The sequence below is a fragment of the Schistocerca piceifrons genome, chromosome 6, assembly GCF_021461385.2.
Source record: "Schistocerca piceifrons isolate TAMUIC-IGC-003096 chromosome 6, iqSchPice1.1, whole genome shotgun sequence".
NCBI classification, from domain to species: Eukaryota; Metazoa; Arthropoda; class Insecta; order Orthoptera; family Acrididae; genus Schistocerca; species Schistocerca piceifrons.
The window spans coordinates 362,063,135-362,089,382 of NC_060143.1; the positions used below are offsets into that span (position 1 = coordinate 362,063,135).

A 26,248-nucleotide genomic window follows, 5' to 3' on the forward strand; every position below is an offset into this window, starting at 1 on the left:
GTATACTACTCTATCATTGTGTCTATGCATTCCTGAAACAGTTATATAAAACATTTTAAACTGATATGGAGTGTTTACAGGTACAAAAAAAGAGTGTGTTTTGTAAATCCATTACAGAAGAAATTTAGCTATTTTATCTTACACTACTGGCCATTAAAATTGCTACACCAAGAAGAAATGCAGATGATAAATGGGTATTCACTGGACAAATATATTATACTAGAACTGACATGTGATTACATTTTCACGCAATTTGGGTGCATAGATCCTGAGAAATCAATACCCAGAACAACCGCTTCTGGCCGTACTAACAGCCTTGACACGCCTGGGCATTGAGTCAAACAGAGCTTGGATGGCGTGTACAGGTACAGCTGCCCATGCAGCTTCAACACGATACCACAGTTCATCAAGAGTAGTGACTGGTGTATTGTGACGAGCCAGTTGTTTGGCCACCATTGACCAGACGTCTACATCTACATATCTACATACATACTCCGCAATCCACCATACAGTGTGTGGCGGAGGGTACCTCGTACCACAACTAGCATCTTCTCTTCCTGTTCCCACCCAAACAGAATGAGGGAAAAATGACTGCCTATATGCCTCTGTATGAGCCCTAATCTCTCTTATCTTATCTTTGTGGTCTTTCCGTGAAATATAAGTTGGCGGCAGTAAAATTGTACTGCAGTCAGCCTCAAATGCTGGTTCTCTAAATTTCCTCAGTAGCAATTCACGAAAAGAATGCCTCCTTTCCTCTAGAGACTCCCACCCGAGCTCCTGAAGCATTTCTGTAACACTCACGTGATGATCAAACCTACCAGTAACAAATCTAGCAGCCTGCCTCTGAATTGCTTCTATGTCCTCCCTCAATCTGACCTGATAGGGATCCTAAATGCTCAAGCAGTACTCAAGAATAAGTCGTATTAGTGTTTTATAAGCGGCCTCCTTTACAGATGAACCACATCTTCCCAAAATTCTACCAATGAACTGAAGACGACTATCCTCCTTCCCCACAACTGCCATTACATGCTTGTCCCACTTCAGATCGCTCTGCAATGTTACGCCCAAATATTTAATCTACGTGACTGTGTCAAGCGCTACACTACTAAAGGAGTATTCAAACATTATGGGATTCATTTTCCTATTCATCTGCATTAATTTACATTTATCTATATTTAGAGTTAGCTGCCATTCTTTACACCAATCACAAATCCTTTCCAAGTTATCTTGTACCCTCCGACATTTTCAATTGGTGAGAGATCTGGAGAATGTGTATCCAGAAAGGCCTGTACAGGACCTGCAACATGCAGTCATGCATTATCCTGCTGAAATGTAAGGTTTCACAGGGATTGAATGAAGGGTAGTGCCAAGGGTCGTAACACTTCTGAAATGTAACATCCACTGTTCAAAGTGCCATCAATGCAAACAAGAAGTGACTTAGACGTATAACCAATGGCACCCCATGCCATCATGCCGGAAGATATGTCAGTATGGCGATGACGAATACATGCTTCCAATCTGCATTCACCGTGATGTCACCAAACACGGATGCGACCATCATGATGCTGTAAATAGAACCTGGATTCATCTGAAAAAATGACGTTTTGCCATTCGTGCACCCAGGTTCGTCATTGAGTACACCATCACAGGCGCTCCTGTCTGTGATGCAGCGTCAAAGGTAACCGCAGCCATGGTCTCCGAACTGACAGTCCATGCTGGAGCAAACATCGTTGAACTGTTCGTGCAGATGGTTGTTGTATTGCAAATGTCCCCATCTGTTGACTCAGGGATCGAGACGTGGCTGCACAATCCGTTACAGACATGCTTTTGATCTTTCTAAGTTTCAGTATTGCAGACCCATTGGTTGTATTTATGTTGCAATGGGTACCTCAGTTTCTATGACTTTTTCCTGTATTATGTTCTCTTCCATAACTGTGCTATTAAAGTGCACAATAGGCAACGAAGTTTACATTCGAAGTTTATTTATTCTGGTAGTAGTTTTGCACGACTGCTGAAAAAGTTTTTGAATTGTGAGTGTCTGATGATATAATCTGTTGTTCAGTTTGTGATAGTTATTAGGTCAGCAGTTTTGACCAGAGCTATAACATATAGGAACAGCTATTTAAGAAGTACTGGGTCAACAGTTTTGACCTGAGCTATAGTATATAGGAGCAGCTATTTAGAACATACACTTTCACCATATTGAATTGTACTTTTTTTCTTTAAAGCCCACAGTTACATAATTTAAATGCTCTACATTTGAGCAATTACGCTTTCAAACTATTTAGAAAAGTATAATGTCACAGCATCATGTTGATTTTATTATTGGTCAAAGCTGACAGGTTTTATAGTGAACTTGACTTTAACTAGTCATTGAATCCTTCTTATTTTCACACTATCAGTAACTGTTTATTCAGAGAGGCGAAACACACTTCTCATGAATTAAAAAATCATTATTTACCACAATAATGGTCTGTTTTACTAGATGTGCAGAGGAGACATTGAGTCACAGATGGACACAATGAAAAGACTACTGCACATTTAAGCTTTTTGTCAGAAAGGCCTTTTTACAAAATAGAAAACACACACACACACACAAATATATTCACACAAGCACAATTCACACTGTTGTGCTTGTGTGAATATATGGGTTTTCTGTTTTGGAAGAAGCCCTTTTGGCCGAAAGCATAAATGTATAGCATTCTTTTTGTTGTGCGTCCTCTATAAGGTGAGCAGCAATCTATCCATTCCATAATATTATTGCTATTCCATTCTAGATTTCCCACTGTTATAAGTTAATTGTTTTTGGTTTGCGGTCATTGAAAAACTTGTTCCCAGCTATAGTCATCATGACTTTTTAAAACTGCTGAAAAGCTGTAAATCGTCACCTCCTTAAAATATTATATATATATTGTATTAGTTTGTTAGCTTTTCTGCTCCTGTCTATCCCCACTCAAATTTAATTATAAATTACTACTGTTCTTGGATGTCACCATTTATATGCTGCCTGAAGGGATGGTTTGGACTACAGAAGATGGCAAACATAAAATTGAAGTATTGTAGGTAATCATGCCCTCATAGTGAAAACAGTTCTCAGCAGCCATGGTGCCTTTCACAAAAACCCTTCAAACTACAGAGCCCTATTATTACTCTTGTTTTCCTACTTACCAGTTTCAGGAATAGTGTACAGACCATGCTATTTTAATTAGGAATTTAATATGTTTCTGTCCAGAAGTTTCCTTTTTATGTAGCAACAATAAATTTAACTTAAAGTCCTGAAACTTTCAGTCTGTCATGTTTCTCGTATGAGACAAGAAATGAGAGAAGACAGCTTTGATTTGTTACTAAGTTTCAAGACCCAGTGATGATTGTTATAGAGAAATATTTAGGCCACCCCCATATCATTATGAAATGCTTTACAAAAAAGGGTGTCCTGTTTTCAAAGTTCTGCTTTAAACAATCAAAGAAATATGACAGTGTCCAGATTCACTTGGTAATGTAGAATATGTTGGTTGGTAGCAGTTTTGTTAGCATTGTGACTCTTTTCACCACTCATTATCTTTTTCTATGTTTGTGTCACTTAATATTAAATAATTTCCTTTTAGAGCCTGCTGGAAACAGAAATGGGTGAAGACACAGGAAAAGCCAGTCAGAGTCCCCTGGGTAATCTTCGGCGCAGACAACACATTCTTACACCTCGACAGAGTGAACGTAATCTTGGAATTTCTGAATCATCTCCAGCAACATCCAAGCCTCAGACTAAGCAAAAGTTCCAGATTGGTGGCCTTGGTAAACTGCGGAACAGTTCATAATGCTTAAAATATTTCTAGTATTTTCACCTACTGAAATTCTGTATGCACACTCATTTTCAGAAGATTGCTGAATCAGTAAGGAATTGCAAAATTAAGAAAGTAAAAAGAAAATTGTATAACTCTTGGTTAAAGAGTTCATACATGTGAATGATAAAATTTCCAAATGTACTGAATACTCAGTTACATTCCAGGACTCCAGCCAGTCATCATTGTCTATCACACACCACACCATATTTTGTCTGATTATCTACCAGACAGCTTCAGGTAGATTAATTGAATAATACGTTGAATTCCATTATTCGCTGGATTTACCATCAGCAAAGACAGCAGAATGCGCCAAGGACTGTTGTAAGCAGCAACCCAGCAGACAGAAGAGGTCCGCACTTATGCCGCTGAGGTTGTACCTACTGGCAGTGTGGTCAGTCTTGCTATTACTATCTTGATGCAATCACAAAACACATACAGTGAGCTACTAAATTTTCGAGCATGGGAAGTAAATGTGTCTTTGATGACTTATCAGAAGAATTTGATACCATCCCAGTTGTTACAATCCAACAAATTCCTTCTTTATGGGTGCTTTACCACTGATCCACTTTTCCACTCCTCGGGTAATTTCTCTTCAAGCCAAATATGCTTCAGCAAAGGGTAGAGCATTTTAATAGTACTTTCAATATTGGCTTTTAAGAGCTCCTGTGCTATGTCACCTAGGCCAGAAGCCTTAGCATTTTTAGGCTTCTGAAAGCACACCTAATGTCATTCACAGTAGGACACTGCAGATTTGTATCTTGATCTGCTTTGACTCTGGAAATCCTCTCACCTGTTCCTCTTGAGTGTCTTCATAATTTAACAGCTCCTTGAAATGCTCCTCCCATCTTTGTAGCTGTGCCTGTAGGGTTGTAGTCATCACCATATCCTTGTTCTTAACTGGTTGTTCACCTTTCAAGTTCTTCATTGAGAGTCGTTTGGTGATACTGTGCTGCCCTTTTGTATTTCCCTGTCTTGCTGCCTCTTCTGCTAACTGTGCCTGTGCATATATCCATTTCCTTCCATCTTTACTTATTACCATTTTCACTCTCTTGTTTATGACAACATATTCTTTATGTGCTTCAGTCTTCTGGGCTCTTGTCTTACAAAGATTTAACTTCTGTTTTAGTTCTTTCCTACTGTTAATTTCATTTCACATGTCATCAGAGATCCATTATTGCTTTTGGTGTGTCTTTAACACTAAGATGTTCTTTCCACCATCTAGATAGCTGTCTGTAAGTTTTGCCGACCTGTCTCATTTTCTTTTTGCATAAAGTTTTAACCGTCCCACATCTGTTTTTTTTTTTTGTGTGTGTGTGTGTGTGTGTGTGTGTGTTGCTCCTGTGATTGAGCTTGGTTCTAGTTCCCACTATCTTCAATCAGAACTCAGCTAAACTAGGTGTTGGTCACTTGCAACAGCCACACCTCTATTATTCTGCCATTTAGCAGAGAGTGTTGAAACTTATGGCTTATGAGTATGTGATCTATCCATGTTATCTTATAGCAGTTGCAATAATGAAGCAGTGTGCCTCCAATGACTAGGTCATGTCCAGTGCACATGTCTATCAGCAGTTCATAATTTGTATTTCTATTCCCAATGCCGTGTACAACCATGATATGTCCAAACCCTTTGTTTTCTGAATCAACTTTTGTGTTCAAGTCTCCCTTTAAAATTTTTGTGTCTCTACATTTAATTTCGCTAAGGACTCCATTAAGTTCTGTATAAAATGCATCTTTTAATTTTCCCTCAGCTGCTTTTGTAGGTGCATAGCATTTCATTACAGTGATATTTCACACATTTGTTCTAAAGCGTGTGGTTATTATCATTTCTGACACTGGTTTCCACTCCAGAAAGTTCCTTTTGCAATTTTAGATAATAAGAGCCCTACACCATTCCTATAAATTGCATATTCACCTGTCTATCCTACATAAAGCAGCACTCCACCATTTTGTGTTTGAACTTCCCCAGATTTTAGACACCTTATTTCAGTTAGTCCCAATGTATCCAATCTGTAGTTCTTCATCTTTTTCTCCACCTCTCTTAACCTGCCAAGGTTTTATTTCAAGACGTTAGTCCTTGGATTGCTTGTCTTCACTGTGACTACAGAATGCTATCCATCCCTCCACACTGAGGCTGACGTGCATCACCCTTGTCCTTGTTATCAAGGATCTTCCGCTGCCCATATTAGGGGACTGTGTCTGCTGCCACATTCTCACAGAAAGAAAGAGGAAAGGATAAGATACTAGACAGGTTGTTGTGAGACACACTTTGCCTGGATCCTTTATGGAGACCTGCCTGGCATGGGAGACCGTGGTGACAGTTAGACTACCTCTGGTACAGGCCTCCGCTTCATTGGAACACACAAACCGCCTCACCCAAATGGACAGTGTTTCGTTGTGGCAGTGTCTGCTGAGAAGATCCCATTCCAACATGAATTAGCAGTAGCCAAAATTGTTGTTTTGACAGATGACAGGTCAATTACAATACAACAGCTATGGTTTTGCATTGCACATTGCACCATCTCTATTGTTCAATGTATGTGACTGCACAAGTTTGGCAGTCAGCTCAACATAGCAGATTTAGTGGATTGCAAAAGGTGAGTGTGTAGCACTGGTATTCTGTACATCATTCTGCAGCACTGTGTGTCTGTAAGATCACAGAAAAGGACTGGCTTGCTATAATCAAAAAGGGTATTCAGTGTACAAGACAAACACTACATGCTATTTCAGAGAAAAAGTACCATCTACATCTACAGATGATTGCATACCCCAATGAGATGTGTGGTTTGTTAAGATTATGGTCAAGAGTGATCCCACAGGAGGAGTGCAGTGGAAAACTTCAACCTTCTCGGATTCTTCCCTGTACCTCAAGAAGTCATCAAGAGACTAATATCCCGCAGATTGTACATCCTTTCTAAATTCATAAACAGGGTGTACCTTTATGGCTGATGGTAAGCAACATTGGTGCTCCTACATATGACTTAGCTAAACATCTTGTTCTGGTACTGAGTCCATTTGTGGGAGATTGTTTGCATCTCATTGACAGTTCGGTTGATTTCACCCATAACTTTGGGCCATTTCATCTAACCAACTCAGATAGCACCATTAGTTTTGAGGTGGACATCACAGCTTTTTTCTGACATGCCCTTTATTCAACTTGTGTTATGTTTAAGAAGGAATTTTCTGAACAGACTAATTGCATTGTCATGCAAAGTCCTCTTTTTCTTTTGGTGGCCTTCTATTTTGAAGAGTAAGTCTTGAAACCAGCAGCTCATATAACAACCATTTTTTAAAGTCTTGTTGATGGTACCTTCCTGTTGTGGCATGATAAAGAGGACAAATTAATGAGTTTTTACAACATCTCAACTCCATTCATAAAAGTATTCAGGTTACCATGGAAACAGAAAGGTGATTATTTGTCATACATGGATGTTCAGGTTAGATGAAAGAATGATGCCTCTGTGGGTTATAATACGTATTCTAATCCACTCACACAGATTTGTATTTGTAACACGATCAATATTACTCACTTAGTTTTCTCTCTCTCTCTCATCTCTCTTTCTCTTCTCTCTCGTTTATGGCACATGCCACATCACAATGTTCATTGTTAACATGAACTATGGAGCATGTAACTAGATAGTTAGCTGACAATCTTCCTACCACTTTTGAAAATGCATGATTACAATCAGTACATTTAATTTGTGAGACAACATTGGAAAACCTAATGTAATTCATTTTGATGTAAAACCTATTGAAATTTATTTATTCATTTATTTAGGCATCCAGTAAATCTCTACAGATTGTGGGGTGTCATTTGTATGTCACACACACACACACACACACACACACACACACACACACACACACACACACAGGTTAGATAAAAATTCAAAATTTATTTTAATAGTACAACAAATTCTTTATATTTTATCTTGCTGTAACAGCAGTAGTAGTTTTTGCATATCCTTGCTTCATGTCTGTTGCACTTCACATGGTTTAAAAGTGCTGACACTGAATGGGAGCAGTGATCTAATAAGAATGCCCTAAGGGACTTGTGAAACAGAGAAAATTAAGAAATAACTTTAATTTTATGTGGCAGACTATTGTACATTTGTATTGCGCTATTTGTGCTGGTGGTTTTAAAGGCTACTGTCCTTACTGACTGCACATGGAGTTTGTCTTTTTGCTAGGTATTATGTTCATGTACATTACAGTTTTTATTTATCTCTTTGATATTTTTCCTGACATATTTACGATTATCTGGAATAAAAAGACAGGGGAGAGGGAAAATGGAAGGCTTCTGAAAGAGGGGCCCACATGAGTCAGTCTGTTTCACATGGCGCATTGCTCTTATAGCTCCTTTTTGGCTCAGAAAGATTACTGACCTAGCAGCTCCACCTCCCCATTCCATACTGTGGAACTGGGCAAAGTATGCAATTCTAACAGTGTGGAAGCTTGCTTTGTGTGCTAGTAAGCGTAGGCTGTAGCATACTTTCGTCAGTGTTGTATTTGTTTTTGTTCTTATCCAGAAATTCCATTAATCTGTTATACATGAAACTTTCAATGAGTCTGGCAGAAACTGATAATAATGAGACCAGTCTATAGTTTTCCAAATTTGCTTTGTCACCTTTTTTATGAATAGGGACCAGTCTTTCAATTTTAAGGCAGTCAGAAAAGGTTCCAGTCTCAAGATGAGTCCATTACCTTGGCAAGGGGTGTTGCAATGTTTATAATACATTCCTTTATGATGAAGTCTGGAACACAATCAATTCCTGAGGATGTTTTTCTGAAAGTTTTTGCTATGTGAGAGATTTCATTCAGGGATGTGTAATAGAGATTGAGTGGAGGCAACTGCTTATAGATTAGTATATTGAACTCAAATAACAGCATTGAAATTGCCTGTTGTTAATAATAGACATATTATTAGTCACTTCAGTGAGAAACATCTCAGTAGTTTTTAGAAAATTTGCTACTTGTCTAATAGGTGACTTTCTTTCTTTCTTTTGATTGTACCTATAACTGCGGTTGCGCAGGGTCTTCGTGGTTAGGTACAGATTTGGCAGTGTTAATGTTAAGGGGTGGCCGGATGCCCTTCCTGCCGCCACCCCATACCTTCCGGGACGGAATTAGTGTACCCCAGATGTCTGCATCTAGTGTTATCCATGGAATAGAGTGAACATGTTCAGATGTCTGGGAGTCATGATGTCTACGAGTCATGTAACTGTGGTGGGTCATGGGGACCAGCCGGGCGGTATTCACTGAGTGGTATATGGAAAACTCCGTACAAACCACATCCGGGCTGGCTGGCACACCTGCCCACATTTTTAATCTGCCGGGCAGATTCAATCTGAAGCCAGCGTGCCTATTTGAGTCCAGGAAGCAGTGCATTGGCACTCTCGGCTAACGTGGCAGGTTTGTCTAATAGGTGACTCCTCCCTCATTATTTCATTAGCTGGGTACACATTATGTAATATGATTCTTTTGTCTCAGTTGTGACATTTCCAGAAACCTGTTTATTACATGTTTGAGAGCTTAATCACGCTTAAATACATGGTACATTGGTTTTGGAGAATGTACTCCTGTTCTTCCAACAGTTTAAAAGTATAGATATGATGCGTAACTCTGCAAACAGATTTTTCTGTTTATGTTTTTAGGAAAATAATTTCACATTATCAAAGGCTTATTTATGTAATGTTTCACAAGGGTCATGTTTATGATAGTAGGAAACCAAAATGTCATATCTGCATGTGCACTTGTAAGATAGGCATTCGTTATGTTTTTCTCTGTAGAATAAGTCAAGTGTTTTGTACAGTTGAATGATATCCCATTTTTTATTTTTTTGATAACAAAAAAATATTTATGCTTTCTTATTTGTGTAAAACAAATGATTTTCCCAGTTGATGGTGTCAAGTTTATTAGTTAATAGCTTAAATTTGTCTCTATGCCAAATGAGTGGAGATAAAAGTTAAGATATTACAGGACTTTCGGGAAGATTACCTTTTAGTATTGCATGTACAACATTCAAGATATGGTTGTATATTACTTCTGCATACATAATTTTACAAATATGCTGCAGAAGATAATGCTATGCAATGGTCAGATTAAATCTAGACAAATTGAAGAAATGTTTTAAAATAAATAAATATAATTACAGACAACATTCACTTGATTGAACGTAATTTATAAGACATTACTGCAAATGAATAAAACACATTTATTCTTTTGTGCAGTGAACTGGTTTCGTCGGGAGTATGGCAGAACTGAATCTACTGACAGCCATGAAGGCAGCGATTCTCCCATTGAAGGAGGTTTTGTTCGACAGACATCTCTGCAACAGACTCCTAAGCAGGGACCACACAAAGGTGCAGCAAGGTGAGCAGAATATAATGTTAGTATAAACATGGGGTGTTTGAACATTACAATTAATTCTGAAACATTGAGTTCACTCTTGGCTCTTTACATGACTTTATGACAATACCTCCATTTCTTAACATGGACAGTGAATAGTATAAAATTAGCTGTAGATCCCAAAGTACTCACGAGATGTGCATAACATAACTGTCCCTCAACAATGATTTATGTGAAACATCCTGGCAGATTAAAACTATGCTGGAACAGATCTGCAACCTGTGACCTTTGCCTGTCGCACCAGGTGCTTTATCTACTGAGCTGTCCAAGGCCAACTCATGGCCCACCATTACAGATTTTCTTCCACAGTTTTAATCTGCCAGGAAGTTTAAAATCAGTGCACACTCAACTTAAAAGTAAAAACTCATTCTGGAAACAAATTCTCCAAGCTGTAGGTAAGTCATGACTCAGCTATTATATCCTTTCTTCCAGAAAAGTAGCATGAATGGTCACAGGTTTGTTGAACCAGTGGAGATGCTGAAGAAGCTGAGATAACAAATGCTTGAAGATAGATGCAAACTATTCTATGAGAGTCTACAACACAAAATTTGAAGAACTAGTTTTAAGCAAGAAATCTAGGAATATATTACACCCTCCTTTCTATTGCTTCTAAGGAGTGTGAAAATAAGATTATAACAATTACAGTGCATGATCAGTCGTCTTTCCCACATCCATTGTGAGTGGATGAGGAAGAAGCAAGGGATCTAGAGCCATGAGAAGTACCCTATGACACGCACTTGACAGCGGTTTGCACAGATATTGATGTAAATATTGATTGTAGAGATTTCTTCATTGTGAAATAATTGTTTTTCTTATTGATTGCTAATTTTTTCCCAGTTTATGTAGCCAGTGATTCAAATGTAACCAGAGAATTTGGTCTCTACATTTTTCAAAAGAAGGAACTCCTTATAGTCATTTCAAAGACCTAAGCCAGGCATTACTGAATTATATAATAAATATTCAAGAATTGAGTGTCATGTGTCAACTCACTGCTTTTTGATAAAGATATATGTTTATTCCCATATATTTTATTCCAGGTGTTGAAGTAAATATACCATTATTTATATTTTTCTGAATTACACTTAATCACTTAATATAGGATTTTCTTTACATTCCTGAAATCTGTACACATATAGGAATCTAAATGCTAGGAGATAATTGGCAGCTGTTCAATGTAACAGAGGAACCATCATTGTTTTATAAAGTAGCCCACTTTTGTGCTATTTTTCATATATTAAATTAGGCCAAGAACAAAGAAATAGTCTTTATCATTTAAATGGTATTTAATTAATCTCATTTCAGATTCTATGGATGAATATATGAATAACTTTGCAGCTTTAAGTACCCTAAGGCATTTATTTTATTTCATCTGCGGAAAAACAGCATTAATTCTCATTTGAAGAAATAATTTTCCATTTTCCATTGTTATGCTGTATTTTATGTTTATATGTTTTAATATAATTAATTTATTGTTTGTTCTCAGTATTTTGCTTTAAATTAAGAAAGTACTTAGTCTCTATTAGCGCCTTAATATACTTTCCAGCCATGTTGGCCAGACCTTGCAAAAGGCAAAGAAACGAGTAGAAGATCAGCTGAACAAATTTGGTTTTGGAAAAGGCAAGAAGAAAGATGGGGGTGTGGAAGAGACAGCTGGAAGTTGTAAGTACCATATGTTTACTTGTACATTCATTGGATTTATTTCATCATTAAGGAGAATTGCTTTTGAACATGGTAATTTCTTGTCCCTTTTAAGGAGACAAATTTGTATCACTTTGCCCTTTTGCTATCTCAACCTTCTGTTTTATTCTCTATCATCTTCATGTTGTACTCCTGTTTAGTCCTAAGTACAGAATAAAATGAGTCATCATTTTCAAGCTTTGTTTTTTTTTGTCCTGTGGAGCAGAGTGTGAAATGTTTTTGTGGCTGCTTTTAGCTGTCTAAGAAAAGCTGTGGTTCCCTTTTATAGGAAGTTGAATGGACATGATAATCAATAATGAGACATTCTGAATAATCCTAAAATGCTGCTCTTTGCCCTTAAAGAACAAAGAAATCCTAAATTTGAAATTTTTTGTCTGTACCTCGTAGGAGAAAGCCTTATTAAGAATTGGTGCATAATAGAATTACAAAACATTTTGTTAAAATTCAGTCATTTATGAAATCATTACTATCGACCACATGTTTCAGATAAGTGGAAATAAGTGACCCATTTTTATTTTGTTATACGTACTGCAACAATTCTGTCATTATACAAATATGAAAACGTTGAAATACTATATACAGTAATTAATTAAAAAACAAACTGCCATGATTGGTGACTTAACCTAGGCAATTTAAATGTTTTAACCATTCTTTTTGCTCAGCTGATACAAATACTGCAGGGTTATTGTGTATTGTTGTTCTTCTCTGCTTCTATCAGATTCATATTTTCAAAGTTTATCCATTGCTAATGAATTACCTTGTTTTACAGACATGAGTCGACGAAATTCTCTGGAAACAGGATACCACTCAAGGGATTCAGAATTCGTCGTATTGAAGGAACGTAAACTTGTTCCACTTCGACCGGTGTTAGAAGGCATGCAGAGATTTGCATTCTTGCTAGAAACAAACCAACCTGGCTCTGTACCTGATCCTCCCCTTCTGGCAGCCTCGCTTGATTTGGTAACTATTGTAAATTTGCTATTTACAACTCTCCTCCATCCCCCCTCCCTCTTTTGCTTCTATAAAAATTGTTGTCTAATATACATCACATAAATAGTTTTACCAAGAAGCAAACAATCATGTTGATTCAGAATTGTCAGGTGAGGTCTCTGTTGTAATAAGTAACAAAAGTTCACTTTGTATGCTTGTTGGCATACATGACATATTTGAGAACTACTAGAATGTTCCCTTGAGTTGCATTTAATATTGTTCCTTCATATTGCATTAATATAATGTGTATTAATATCATGAGAGTCAATAATTGTGAACACATGAAAATTTTTGGTTCGAACCAAAGATATGATTTGAATGTAAGAAAGCTTATGTTACTGAAGACTGGAGAGATAAATTTACTTTTAATGTGATGGGTGTTACTGTTTATTGTAAAACTACAACCTAATATCATGGCACTCTCAATATTATGAAGACTTGAGTGGTGTTTTAAATTAATGGGCACCTTTGTTGAAAACGTTAATTCACTCAAATCAGTGTCAGTAAAAGGCAGAAGAACTGTCATTGCTAAATCTAAGAGCACCAGAAATCATGCATTATCACAAAACCAAACACTGTTCAAGTTAGCTCTTAAAAATTCAAGTTTGTGGTTTGAGTCACTGAATAGATCTGCAACTACTTCCTGAGATTTTAGTGATAGGTGTTTCCTGTGTTATATACCTATGCCAAAAGGTTTCTGAGCCCATTTTAATAGAAAATACATCTCTAACTCATTTTTCAAATGTACTAAATCTTCAGTTATGACATGCTTAGCCAAATCAAAATCAAATTTACCATCAGCAATAAATTCATTTATTTGCGAAAACATTTCAAGTGAGATATTCCTCTAACACATATACACAACAGTACCTGGTTGGATATTCTTTCTGCACTTAATTTGCTTAGTAGCAGATGATATACTTGCAAGATTTTTGCACATCCTTGCATTAATGTTTTACTCGTTACAAAATTCTTTGCTGCAATTTGTTTCATGTTTCTTTCCACCCATGTGGAGCAGAAATTCACTTGCTCTGTAGAAACAATGATCAAGTAGGAATAATTTTAATTTTTTATTAAATAGTCAGGGACTTACTGTTTTTTATTTCTAATGGCAGGCTATTGTATATTTTAATGCCTTTGTTGAAGGGAGAGTTTTTAAAGGCAGAGGTGCGCATTTCTTTAACATGGAGTTCCATTTTCTGTCTAGTACCATAGTCATGGACATATGCATTTTTATTAAATTTTGTAATATTACTTTTTACAAATTTGCATAGTTCTAGTATATACACGCTGCCAAGGGGTAGGATGAGCAACTTTTGGAAGAGAGGTCTGCAGCTATCAGTTGGCTTTGCCTTGTTCATTATCCTTATAGCTCGCTTTTAGGTGAGGAGGATGTTTGGGCTATGTGTAGAGTCTTCCCAGAATATAATACCATACTGCATTACACTGTGGAATTGTGCATAGTAGGCTGTGTGAACAGTTTCCGGGCTTGTGTAGTATGCAAGGATTCGTAGGGCATAGCACACTTGGTTTAGCTTACTATTAGTTTTATTAATGTGTGTTTGCCATTTTAGATTATCCTGAATCCATAGGCCTAGAAATCTTGTTTCTGTTTTTGGGGATATTTGGGATCCATGTAATTTCATTTCAGCCATAATTTTATTTGATCTTAGGTGGAAAATTAGCTAAGTGGTTTTCTTTGTGTTAACTATGAGCTTGTTTTTCTCAAACCAATCACCAAGTTTGTCTGTATTTCCATTTATGGCCTCTTGGAGTTCATGTTCATTTTTTCTTGTTATGAGGATACTGGTATCATCTGCGAAGAGTGTACTGGTGCTGGCATTGATGTTTGACGGTAGGTCATTTATGTACACAAGGAAGAGCACTGGTCCAAGTATTGAGCCTTGGGGCATACCTTGTGTAATATTGCAATAGTCAGAGTAGTATGTTTCGATATGTCCTTGGTTGTTATGTTTTATTGACACTTTTTGTTTCCTATTTGTCATGTATGAGCTGAACCAGTTTAGTGGGATGCCTCTGATGCCATATGACTCCAGTTTGTTGAGAAGAATCTTGTGGTCTATGACATCAAATGCCTTGGACAGATCTAGGAAGAGCCCAACTGCTTTTTGTTTTTTGTCTTGAGCATCTAGGGTGCAGTGTAAATACTCATTTATGGCAGTTGTCGTGGATTTGTTTTTTCTGAAAGTGTGCTGGGCATCAGATAGTATCTGGTCCTTATCAAGAAAATTTATTAGTCTTTGGTGAACTAGTCTCTCCAAAAGTTTACCAAACACAGGTAACAGCGATATGGGTCTGTAATTTTCTGCATTGAGTTTTTCACCTTTCTTAAAGATTGGGATGACTTTAGCCACTTTCATGCATTTTGGAAATGTACCTGCCATCAATGATGAGTTGTACACATTTGAGAGTGGGAGAGCTCTTTTGTTAATGCAGTTTTTGATGATAAAATCTGAGATGTCATTGATTCCAATGATAATTTATTCTTGAGGTACATTGCACTTAGTACAATTTCTTCAGGAGTAGTTTCCCAGAAGAATATAGATTCTACAGGAGTTGTTATTTTGTTTTGTCTGTTGGGTGTGGGTTTGTTGAAGCTTTGTAACAGATTTTTAACAATATTTTCATAGTAATTGTTGAAGATATTTCTTGTGGATTAGTAACTCTAGTGTTGTTAAGTAACCAGTAAAAATACTACTATATTGCATGCATTTTTCACTTTAACATGAAATCCAGCTATTCTTCCTGTCATTTCCGTTCAGATTCAGTTTCAGATTCTTTATTGCCATTGACCACGTACAGTATAATAGGCTTTTACAGTGATAGTAAGATACAAATATTGATCACATTACATGTAAAAATTAAATATCTTATATACAGCTATAATATCAATTATTAATATCAATATTTTCAATATCATAGAACTCTTTTGTATAACATGGGTTTTTTGTTAGCCAGTCATAAAATTTTATTTTGAACTTTTTAAAAGGCAAGGATCGAGCGGCAAGAGGAAATTTGTTAAAAATTTTGAGGGCATTAACTTTATGAGAGTTTCCTGTTATTGCTAGTGTGTGCCTTGGAATGTCAATGTTTGCCTTATTTCCAGTATCGTGTTTGTGAATTGTTGCCATGACGATACATTGTTTAATGTTATTCCTGACAACATCAAAGAATGAGCACTTTCTGCACATGCTGCTGCACATTTATTCCATTTCATCAAAATACTCATTCACTTGTTGATAAATTAGATGTAACATGTCAGGCCTGTTTTGTCTATTGGTAAATATCTAGACATGGAACCAAGAAGTTGTGGAATTGAATCCTGCATTTTTAACCTAGCCTTCTCCTCTCCACAACGTGAGGAGTCACCAGAAATGACACCTGGTTTGGATTCCATGTTAAACTGTAAGTCCCCTTTCCCCACTGGGATAAACAGGGTTGGTTAGAGACCCCCAAGTTGCCCAAGTAGCGTCCAATAGAATGAGTTGCACCAGGGTAGTGAACTACATGAAATTTTATTTTATTTTGTCTGCAATATGCTCCACTAATAACTGACAATTCTCATCTGAAAAATACTGGGGTGTTCCAGCATCAGCATCACCTATGTGAATTGCAAATTTCAAACTTTCCTTGATTCTCAGAATAAGCTGCAAACACTGGTCATTTCTAATTTCCAAAATATTTCTGATAACCCTCTCCCCCTCTTCCCCCACACACATGACCCCAGAATAATTTCAGTCATTCTTACTGCCACTAGTAACACATAATATTCAACTGTAGTATATGATTTCTTGGCCTTTGTGGTTAAGCAAGAGACTCCATAGGATGATCGTAAGTGCTTCTTATCAATCAGTGTACGAGATTCTACAGGCTCATTTTGGATTTTCCCAGATTCCAGCAGCTGCTTAGAAAACTTTTACAGATTTATTGGATGAGAAAGCATTTTTTTGTAAATAGATGTTTTATTTAATTTTGCGAGTTTCAGGCATCACCCAACCAAGCATGTGGAAGTAAATGTAAATCTAAATTATTGGATAAACACTCGCTGTCGCCCCCTCCCTCCTCCCTCCACTCTCTCTCTCTCTCTCTCTCTCTCTCTCTCTCTCTCTCTCTCTTGCACACACACACACACACACACACACACACACACACACACACACACACTCACTCACTCGCACTCTTAAGCCATGCAAGCCCAGCTAACACACCCAAGGTCACTGTTGTCTTTAAGCACTAAGACCCAACTGCGGTGAACAGCAAGTGGGATGAGGAGGGGGGAATGGGAGGAAGATGGAAAGAGAAAGAAAGAGAGTTGTTGTTGTTGTGGTCTTCAGTCTTGAGACTGGTTTGATGCAGCTCTCCATGCTACTCTATCCTGTGCAAGCTTCTTCATCTCCCAGTACGTACTGCAACCTACATCCTTCTGAATCTGCTTAGTGTATTCATCTCTTAGTCTCCCTCTACGATTTTTACCCTCCACGCTGCCCTCCAATACTAAATTGGTGATCCCTTGATGCCTCAGGACATGTCCTACCAACCGATCCCTTCTTCTAGTCAAGTTGTGCCACAAACTCCTCTTCTCCCCAATCCTATTCAGTACCTCCTCGTTAGTTATGTGATCTACCCATCTAATCTTCAGCATTCTTCTGTAGCACCACATTTCGAAAGCTTCTATTCTCTTCTTGTCCAAACTATTTATCATCCATGTTTCACTTCCATGCATGGCTACACTCCATACAAATACTTTCAGAAGTGACTTCCTGACACTTAACTCTATACTTGATGTTAACAAATTTCTCTTCTTCAGAAAGTCTACATTTTATATCCTCTCTACTTCAACCTTCATCAGTTATTTTGCTCCCCAAATAGCAAAACTCCTTTACTACTTTAAGTGTGTCATTTCCTAATCTAATTCCCTCAGCATCACCCGACTTAATTCGACTACATTCCATTATCCTCGTTTTGCTTTTGTTGATGTTCATCTTATATCCTCCTTTCAAGACACGGTCCATTCCATTGAAACTGCTCTTCCAAGTCGTTTGCTGTCTCTGACAGAATTACAATGTCATCGGCGAACCACATAGTTTTTGAAACTTCCTGGCAGATTAAAACTGTGTGCCTGACCGAGACTCGAACTTGGGACCTTTGCCTTTCGCGGGCAAGTGCACTTGCAAGAGCACTTGCCCGCAAAAGGCAAAGGTCCCGAGTTCGAGTCTCGGTCGGGCACACAGTTTTAATCTGCCAGGAAGTTTCATATCAGCGCACACTCCGCTGCAGAGTGAAAATCTCATTCTGGAAACATCCCCCACGCTGTGGCTAAGCCATGTCTCTGCAATATCCTTTCTTTCAGGAGTGCTAGTTCTGCAGGTTCGCAGGAGAGCTTCTGTAAAGTTTGGAAGGTAGGAGACGAGGTACTGGCAGAAGTAAAGCTGTGAGTACCGGGCGTGAGTCGTGCTTCGGTAGCTCAGTTGGTAGAGCACTTGCCCGCGAAAGACAAAGGTCCCGAGTTCGAGTCTCGATCGGGCACACAGTTTTAATCTGCCAGGAAGTTTCATATCAGCGCACACTCCGCTGCAGAGTGAAAATCTCATTCTGGAAACATCCCCCAGGCTGTGGCTAAGCCATGTCTCCGCAATATCCTTTCTTTCAGGATTGTAGTTCTGCAGGTTCGCAGGAGAGCTTCTGTAAAGTTTGGAAGGTAGGAGACGAGGTACTGGCAGAAGTAAAGCTGTGAGTACCGGGCGTGAGTCGTGCTTCGGTAGCTCAGTTGGTAGAGCACTTGCCCGCGAAAGGCAAAGGTCCTGAGTTCGAGTCTCGATCGGGCACACAGTTTTAATCTGCTAGGAAGTTTCATATCAGCGCACACTCCGCTGCAGAGTGAAAATCTCATTCTGGAAACATCCCCCACGCTGTGGCTAAGCCATGTCTCCGCAATATCCTTTCTTTCAGGATTGTAGTTCTGCAGGTTCGCAGGAGAGCTTCTGTAAAGTTTGGAAGGCAGGAGACGAGGTACTGGCAGAAGTAAAGCTGTGAGTACCGGGCGTGAGTCGTGCTTCGGTAGCTCAGTTGGTAGAGCACTTGCCCGCGAAAGGCAAAGGTCCTGAGTTCGAGTCTCGATCGGGCACACAGTTTTAATCTGCTAGGAAGTTTCATATCAGCGCACACTCCGCTGCAGAGTGAAAATCTCATTCTGGAAACATCCCCCATGCTGTGGCTAAGCCATGTCTCCGCAATATCCTTTCTTTCAGGAGTGCTAGTTCTTCACGTTCGCAGGAGAGCTTCTGTAAAGTTTGGAAGGTGGGAGACGAGGTACTGGCAGAAGTAAAGCTGTGAGTACCGGGGGTGAGTCGTGCTTCGGTAGCTCAGTTGGTAGAGCACTTGCCCGCGAAAGGCAAAGGTCCCGAGTTCGAGTCTCGGTCGGGCACACAGTTTTAATCTGCCAGGAAGTTTCATATCAGCGCACACTCCACTGCAGAGTGAAAATCTCATTCTGGAAACATCCCCCACGCTGTGGCTAAGCCATGTCTCCGCAATATCCTTTCTTTCAGGAGTGCTAGTTCTGCAGGTTCGCAGGAGAGCTTCTGTAAAGTTTGGAAGGTAGGAGACGAGGTACTGGCAGAAGTAAAGCTGTGAGTACCGGGCGTGAGTCATGCTTCGGTAGCTCAGTTGGTAGAGCACTTGCCCGTGAAAGGCAAAGGTCCCGAGTTCGAGTCTCGGTCGGGCACACAGTTTTAATCTGCCTGGAAGTTTCATATCAGCGCACACTCCGCTGCAGAGTGAAAATCTCATTCTGGCACATAGTTTTTATTTCTTCTCCATGGATTTTAATACCTACTCCGAATTTTTCTTTTGTTTCCTTTACTGCTTGCTCATTATACAGATTGAACAACATCAGGGAGAGGCTACAACCCTGTCTCACTCCCTTCCCAACCACTGCTTCCTTTTCATGCCCCTCGACCCTTATTACTGCCATCTGGTTTCTGTACAAATTGTAAATAGCCTTTCGCTCCCTGTATCTTACCCCTGTTCCCTTCAGAATTTGAAAGAGAGTATTCCAGTCAACATTGTCAAAAGCTTTCTCTAAGTCTACAAATGCTAGAAACGTAGGTTTGCCTTTTCTTAATCTAGCTTCTAAAATAAGTCGTAGGGTCAGTATTGCCTCATGTGTTCCCATATTTCTACGGAATCCAAACTGATCTTCCCTGAGGTCGGCTTCTACCAGTTTTTTAATTTATCTGTAAAGAATTCGCGTTAGTATTTTGCAGCTGTGACTTATTAGACTGATAGTTCGGTAATTTTCACATCTGTCAACGCCTGCTTTCTTTGGGATTAGAATTATTATATTCTTCTTGAAGTCTGAGGGTATTTCGTCTGTCTCATACGTTTTGCTCACCAGATGGTAGAGTTTTGTCAGGACTGGCTCTCCCAAGGCTGTCAGGAGTTCTAATGGAATGTTGTCTACTCCCGGGGCCTTGTATTGACTTAGGTCTTTCAGTGCTCTATCAAACTCTTCACGCAGTATCATATCTCCCATTTCATCTTCATCTACATTCTCTTCCATTTATATAATATTGTCCTCAAGTACATCGCCCTTGTATAGACCCCAATTCATCCTCACACTCCTAGCTTCTACATACTTCCTACGGTACATAAATCTGATCACCCAGGACACCCTACTGTGATGGACATAGCGCCCCCACAGAGAGTACCTCTGCCGTTGTGAGCCAACACCTTCAACCTGTTATCCACAGCCTACCCTCCTACATAAAAGACACAAACCACTTCCTCTACTAGTCCAGTCCATGAAGGAAAATTAGGGGAAAATATCTGTGTAGTCACAAATTTTCGTACAGTGATACGAAGCAGTACCATGAGCACTATACTAGATATGCTAACTGGTGAAGTGTGATCATCATGGTGAAGGGAAGTGTGTTTAAAGGTTACTTTTCTTTTAGTTTTTCTTGAATAACTCAAAAATATCAGTTTCCTAGTACAAAATTAGACTACATTAAATTCTACAAAAAGGTCCTATTCGTTTTTCTTCTGGAATTAGTAGAGGTAGAAAGATGGGAGATTGTTAGAAATAGTGTTGTAATTGTAGGAAATTAATGTTTATTGTTAAACGAAGTCATTCAATACAGTTCTGCACTGCTGTGTTATGAACAAAATACAATTGTATGGAATATCAGACCAATGGTGTGATAGGGCTGAGGAGTTTCTAGCAAACAGTACACAACATGTCAGTCTGACTGGAGAGAAGTCTCCAGACATAAAAGTAACTTTGGACATGGCCTAAGGGAGTGTTACAATATTTCCCTCAATATCAGTTTATTTCTCTGTTCTCTGATTATAACATCTCCACTACTTAGTGTTAATGGAGTAGTGATGTGAACTTCTATCTTGAGGCTACTAGGCAAATAATAAACTTTTTCTGTGCATACAATATAAGCTTTGATTACGGTGGTTATCATTGCAGTTATTTTTTACTATTATAATGAATATAAAAGAGGACCTTGAATGTGGCTGTCATCTCATGACATTTGCTTACTCTATGGCTAATCGACTGAGATGACTGGCACTATGAAGATCCAAATCAAGTGAAAAAGATGATACCATGGTCTCATTATTCTATAAACTCAAATAAATAAACATATTTACATGAATTTATTGAAATATAGTAATCATTATGACATAAAGATAGGAAATACTAAAATACATGCCTGTCATGTCCCAGTTAAAAAAAGATAGCTGTGTTCCAGCAGTATTTGTAACACTAAAAGCATAACACCGTCCATTTTTGTTATCGTAATGCTTACTTTGTATTGACAGCATTTCCACAATCTACAGTATTCCTTAGAGGTGAGAGAGACAACAATTTACCAATTACAGATAATGAAAAGGGTTAAACAGTGAGGTATGGTCTTCTCACCATACAGGACAACATACCATTCATGTAGTCATTACCATTCACCACTTCTGGTGGCAATGAATGGAGGAGTGATGGTTACTACTGTATTCAGTGACCAGTAACACTCTTCCAGAATGCAGCGTTTTCTCTTTTAGCTGTGATCAAATACTTAATGTGAGTTATCTGCTTCATGCTGTTGATTTTTTGCTGTAGAAAAGAAATACGTTGAAGTCCAGGTATAACAAAGACTGACCAAGTGGGTTGTAATGTCCACATTAATTCATACCACCTGTGATTTTGTGTTTCAACATAGTTTATTTCTGTGTTGAAGTAATTCTAGAAGTAGAACAATTCATGGTACAGCTGTACAAAGTTGGCCCGGTGCGCAGGGCGGGGAGGGGGGGGGGGGGGGGGGGGGGTAGCAGTTGTTCCGCATGAGCCTTAGGTCTTATATACATTTTGTTACAAAAGACGTGACAGCTAAAAACAGAAAATTGCAGAAATAGAATAAATTTTGACAAATATCAGAGTAGCAAATTACATTGTATAAATCATAAAGTGAAATGACATTATGCAATATATGAGTCTCATTACAGATTAAACTCATTCACAATAAAAATTGTCAGATATGTAATTATAACAGAGGAAATTGTCAGATATGTAAATATAACAGTACATATTGCATTTTAGTGGATTATTTGTAAAATATTGAACATAATTTCTTCCTAGCGTGTTTCCTAGCTATAATAAAAATGTACTTCTTTTCAGTAATAACAGTCCTTAAACGAAGAGCCTGGCAGACAGGATAATGCCTTGCAATTATGTAGTAAGACACATTTTTTAATTTGATTCTGGTTTTTTTTTTATTTTTATTTTTTTATTTTTTTTATAGGTAACATTGGATTTCAAATATATGTTATAGACAAGATTGTAATTGTGTTTCAGTAATTTTAAGAAAATAATATGGTTTCAAACAGTCCTACCATTTACAGTGTCTGCTTGAGGCATAAGCAATACATTCTACAGGTTTATTTCATCATAACAGTTCCCAAAGTATAGTATTACTTATATCACACATATTTGGCAATGCTTAGGATTGCTGTTGATGTGTTATTAGCTTTTCAATTAATTAATGTGAGAGAGAATATGCTGACAACAAATTTTAAAGAAGCAATAAGGTCCTAGATTTAACATTTCAAGAAGCGTCCTCTGACTATGAGTACTATTGAAAAACAGTTGCACAATGTAGGACTTTATACATTCTAATCATCAAGAACGCATTCATAGTAGCAATGCATTACCACTAGAGATGAACTCACATGTATGTCTTTACTGTAGCAGATTTTGCAGATTGTATGGTCAGTGTTCAACAGTAACAATTTGTTGTTACTTAACTTACATTAAGCGAGTTTAGTGTCACAGCATGGGTTGCAATTTGTATAATGCCCAATCCCCAAAGATATTCATCAGAGACTCAGTGAAATTCCAACTGCATATTACACATTAGTTTGGTTCTGCAATCATAGCTTTACTGTTAGCAAATCCCAAGCCAATTTTCTATTTCAAGAAAAGAGCAAACAATGGCAAGTCCAAGTTTGAATATCGACAATACTAGAAAAGGACTGATCGCTACTCACCATAAAGATGACACATTGAGTTGCAAACAGGCTCATTGAGCTGTCAGTCAAAGCCTTCTTCAGAAAGGAGACACGCAAGACCCTCATTTGACTAATTCTTCAGTATTGACAATCAGTCTGGATGCCTTACCAGATAGATTAATAGATGAGATAGAGAAGTTCCAGATGATAACAGTATGTTTAATCTTGAGTCCATTTAGTAAGCTCATATGTGTCATGGAGCTGTGTTGCGTGTCACAGGGAGGTTTACTGTCAAAATTACAAACTTTCATTTAAAGGCAAATCAAGCACTATATTACTTCATCCCACAAGGATCTTATGATAACACTGAAATCAAAGTAAGATAGCAAAATTTTCAGTCTTGTTGATGTGTCTTTCAATAACTCAACAACTCTACAGTTCATGAGTTGTAACATTTACTCCTAAATTATTTACATTGCACCAGGAATTTTTATTACCATATCTATTCTAAAAAAAATCATAAAGTCACAGTATCTACATTTAGCCATATTGTCACTATTACTTAAGAATTATACTAACTTGGCTTGAGGAGACTGTGTAGCAATAGACTTGTAGGCAGTTGACGAAAGCCATATGTTTGGATTAATGTCAATTCAAATTTAATAAATGTGCATAAAAAGTTTGCAAAGATGATATTACATGATTCATAGGACACTGCAGTTCATGACAAACTTTGAAACTTGTAGTTTCATCATGTAAAATTGTATACGAGCACATATGAGCTTAAATAAAATGAGGTCGATATTTTGTCATAGTGTCAAATGCAACACAAGCAGCTGAATTAACAGCTAGGCCTGTCTGTTGTGCTCACATTATGATGAAGATCCTTCGATACCATGTTGATGAAACTACACTTTGGTAAATAAATACACCACTGTATTGGAAAACATAGTAGATGGATTTTATTATTATTTTATCCGTTCATTTCAGAGTCCCCATTTTACCAAGAATGGTCACTATGGGGATCTGAAAGTACTCTTTATTAATTATTAATTCAAAGTTTTAATTTCTTGCTCATGCTGCCAATCATATCTCCAGAATAATATTAAAGTGATTTACTTCTTTAAGAGATCTATTGCAAATAATGATGCAATTAATTATAGAACATAGGTTAAAATAAAGATTAATTGCTTTAAATGTAAACCTAGAGTATGACATCAATTTTATTCTTTTCTTTTGTTGAGTAAAATAATTTGATTTTAGCCTCATGCACCAGTTGTTGCTAGAGCTGCACTGTTGTTGGAGTGTGCACATTTTGTGCACAGCTGTAACAAAGGACAGTGGCCAGCTTGGATGAAACTGAATTTTCCAATGTTTCGACCATCAGGACCAATACCAGCACGGGGTGTACCAACTGGCTTGAAACGTACTCATACTCAACAAAGAACAGCTGGAAAAATGTTCTATCAGTGGGGTGAGGTATGTGTCACAGCACTTGTTCATTTGCGTAACTAATATTAATATCCAGTCTCAGTAAAATATCTTGAAATTCACTGGTGCTACATACTGAGAAGCTTAGTACGTTATGAAAGTTCCACTGCAGTCTTGAAAATTTCCTTGTCATGCTGTTAACTGTGTAAATGGCAAATGAAAGTAGGAAATATATGATTGTAGTAACAAGATAAAAGCACTGAACCCACTGTGCCACCATCAGGAGAAGAGTGTCCACAAACATCTAGCCTGTTGTAAGAAATTTTAGCAAACATGGGACTCAGGCACAGTTCATATGTCTACTTGTGCACTTTTAAGCCTATGAATTTGTGCTCTGCTGTTCTAGTGATCAGAAAACTTTCTCATTAAGCTGTTCAGACCTTCACAATTTATACAGCTGTTGGAAAAGTGGCTATGGTTTTTCTTCATGCAAATGTCACCGAACTGTAGAGCCATGATGTGGTTATATGCTGAAAGATATTTGTTTATTTCCTTTAATTATACCTTGTTGCATAGTATTCTACATAGGCCATATTTTCTGTGTACAGTGATATTTCTGCATTTGCTTTGGAGTAAAAAAATAAAGCCTCTATGGTTAAAACTACAGAACGGTATCCTAATTGTGCCAAGTCATCACACACTCTCTTTGCAAAATAATTTCGAGAAACTGGAAGTATGAATATAGTACTCTAACAAAAAACGAGAGATACTGATAAGAAAAATATGACTCAACATCTTTTCACTAGTAAGGCACAATCCACATTTCATGGCAAGGTAGCTTGAATGTGGGCAGTATCAGCCAAAGCAGCTTTTTTTTCAAATACTACAAATGTAAGGATGTAGAGGCTTATCTCACTAGGGGTAAGATAGATACTGCCTACAGGAAAATTAAAGAGACCTTTGGAGATAAGACAACGACTTGTATGAATATCAAGAGCACAGATGGAAACCCAGTTCTAAGCAAAGAAGGGAAAGCAGAAAGGTGGAAGGAGTATATAGAGGGTCTATACAAGGGTGATGTACTTGAGGACAATATTATGGAAATGGAAGAGGATGTAGATGAAGATGAAATGGGAGATACGATACTGCGTGAAGAGTTTGACAGAGCACTGAAAGACCTGAGTCAAAACAAGGCCCCCGGAGTAGACAACATTCCATTGGAACTTCTGACGGCCCTGGGAGAGCCAGTCCTGACAAAACTCTACCATCTGGTGAGCAAGATGTATGAAACAGGCGAAATACCCTCAGACTTCAAGAAGAACATAATAATTCCAATCCCAAAGAAAGCAGGTGTTGAC

General features: G+C 38.0%; 1 protein-coding gene and 1 non-coding gene across 2 annotated transcripts in view; both read left to right on the top strand.

Annotated features, from left to right (window-relative positions):
• The window catches only part of LOC124803322 (protein unc-80 homolog), a 995,149-nt gene that overhangs the window by 499,980 nt on the left and 468,921 nt on the right, over window positions 1-26,248 (top strand). Inside the window, exons 24-28 of the mRNA XM_047264506.1 lie at window positions 3,606-3,789; window positions 10,067-10,208; window positions 11,788-11,903; window positions 12,712-12,902; window positions 24,723-24,938. Coding sequence (XP_047120462.1) covers window positions 3,606-3,789; window positions 10,067-10,208; window positions 11,788-11,903; window positions 12,712-12,902; window positions 24,723-24,938 — 849 coding nt within the window. The remainder of the gene's footprint in view (window positions 1-3,605; window positions 3,790-10,066; window positions 10,209-11,787; window positions 11,904-12,711; window positions 12,903-24,722; window positions 24,939-26,248) is intronic.
• Window positions 19,604-19,678, top strand: Trnas-uga. The gene has a single exon. It is a non-coding gene; the product is annotated as a tRNA-Ser (tRNA).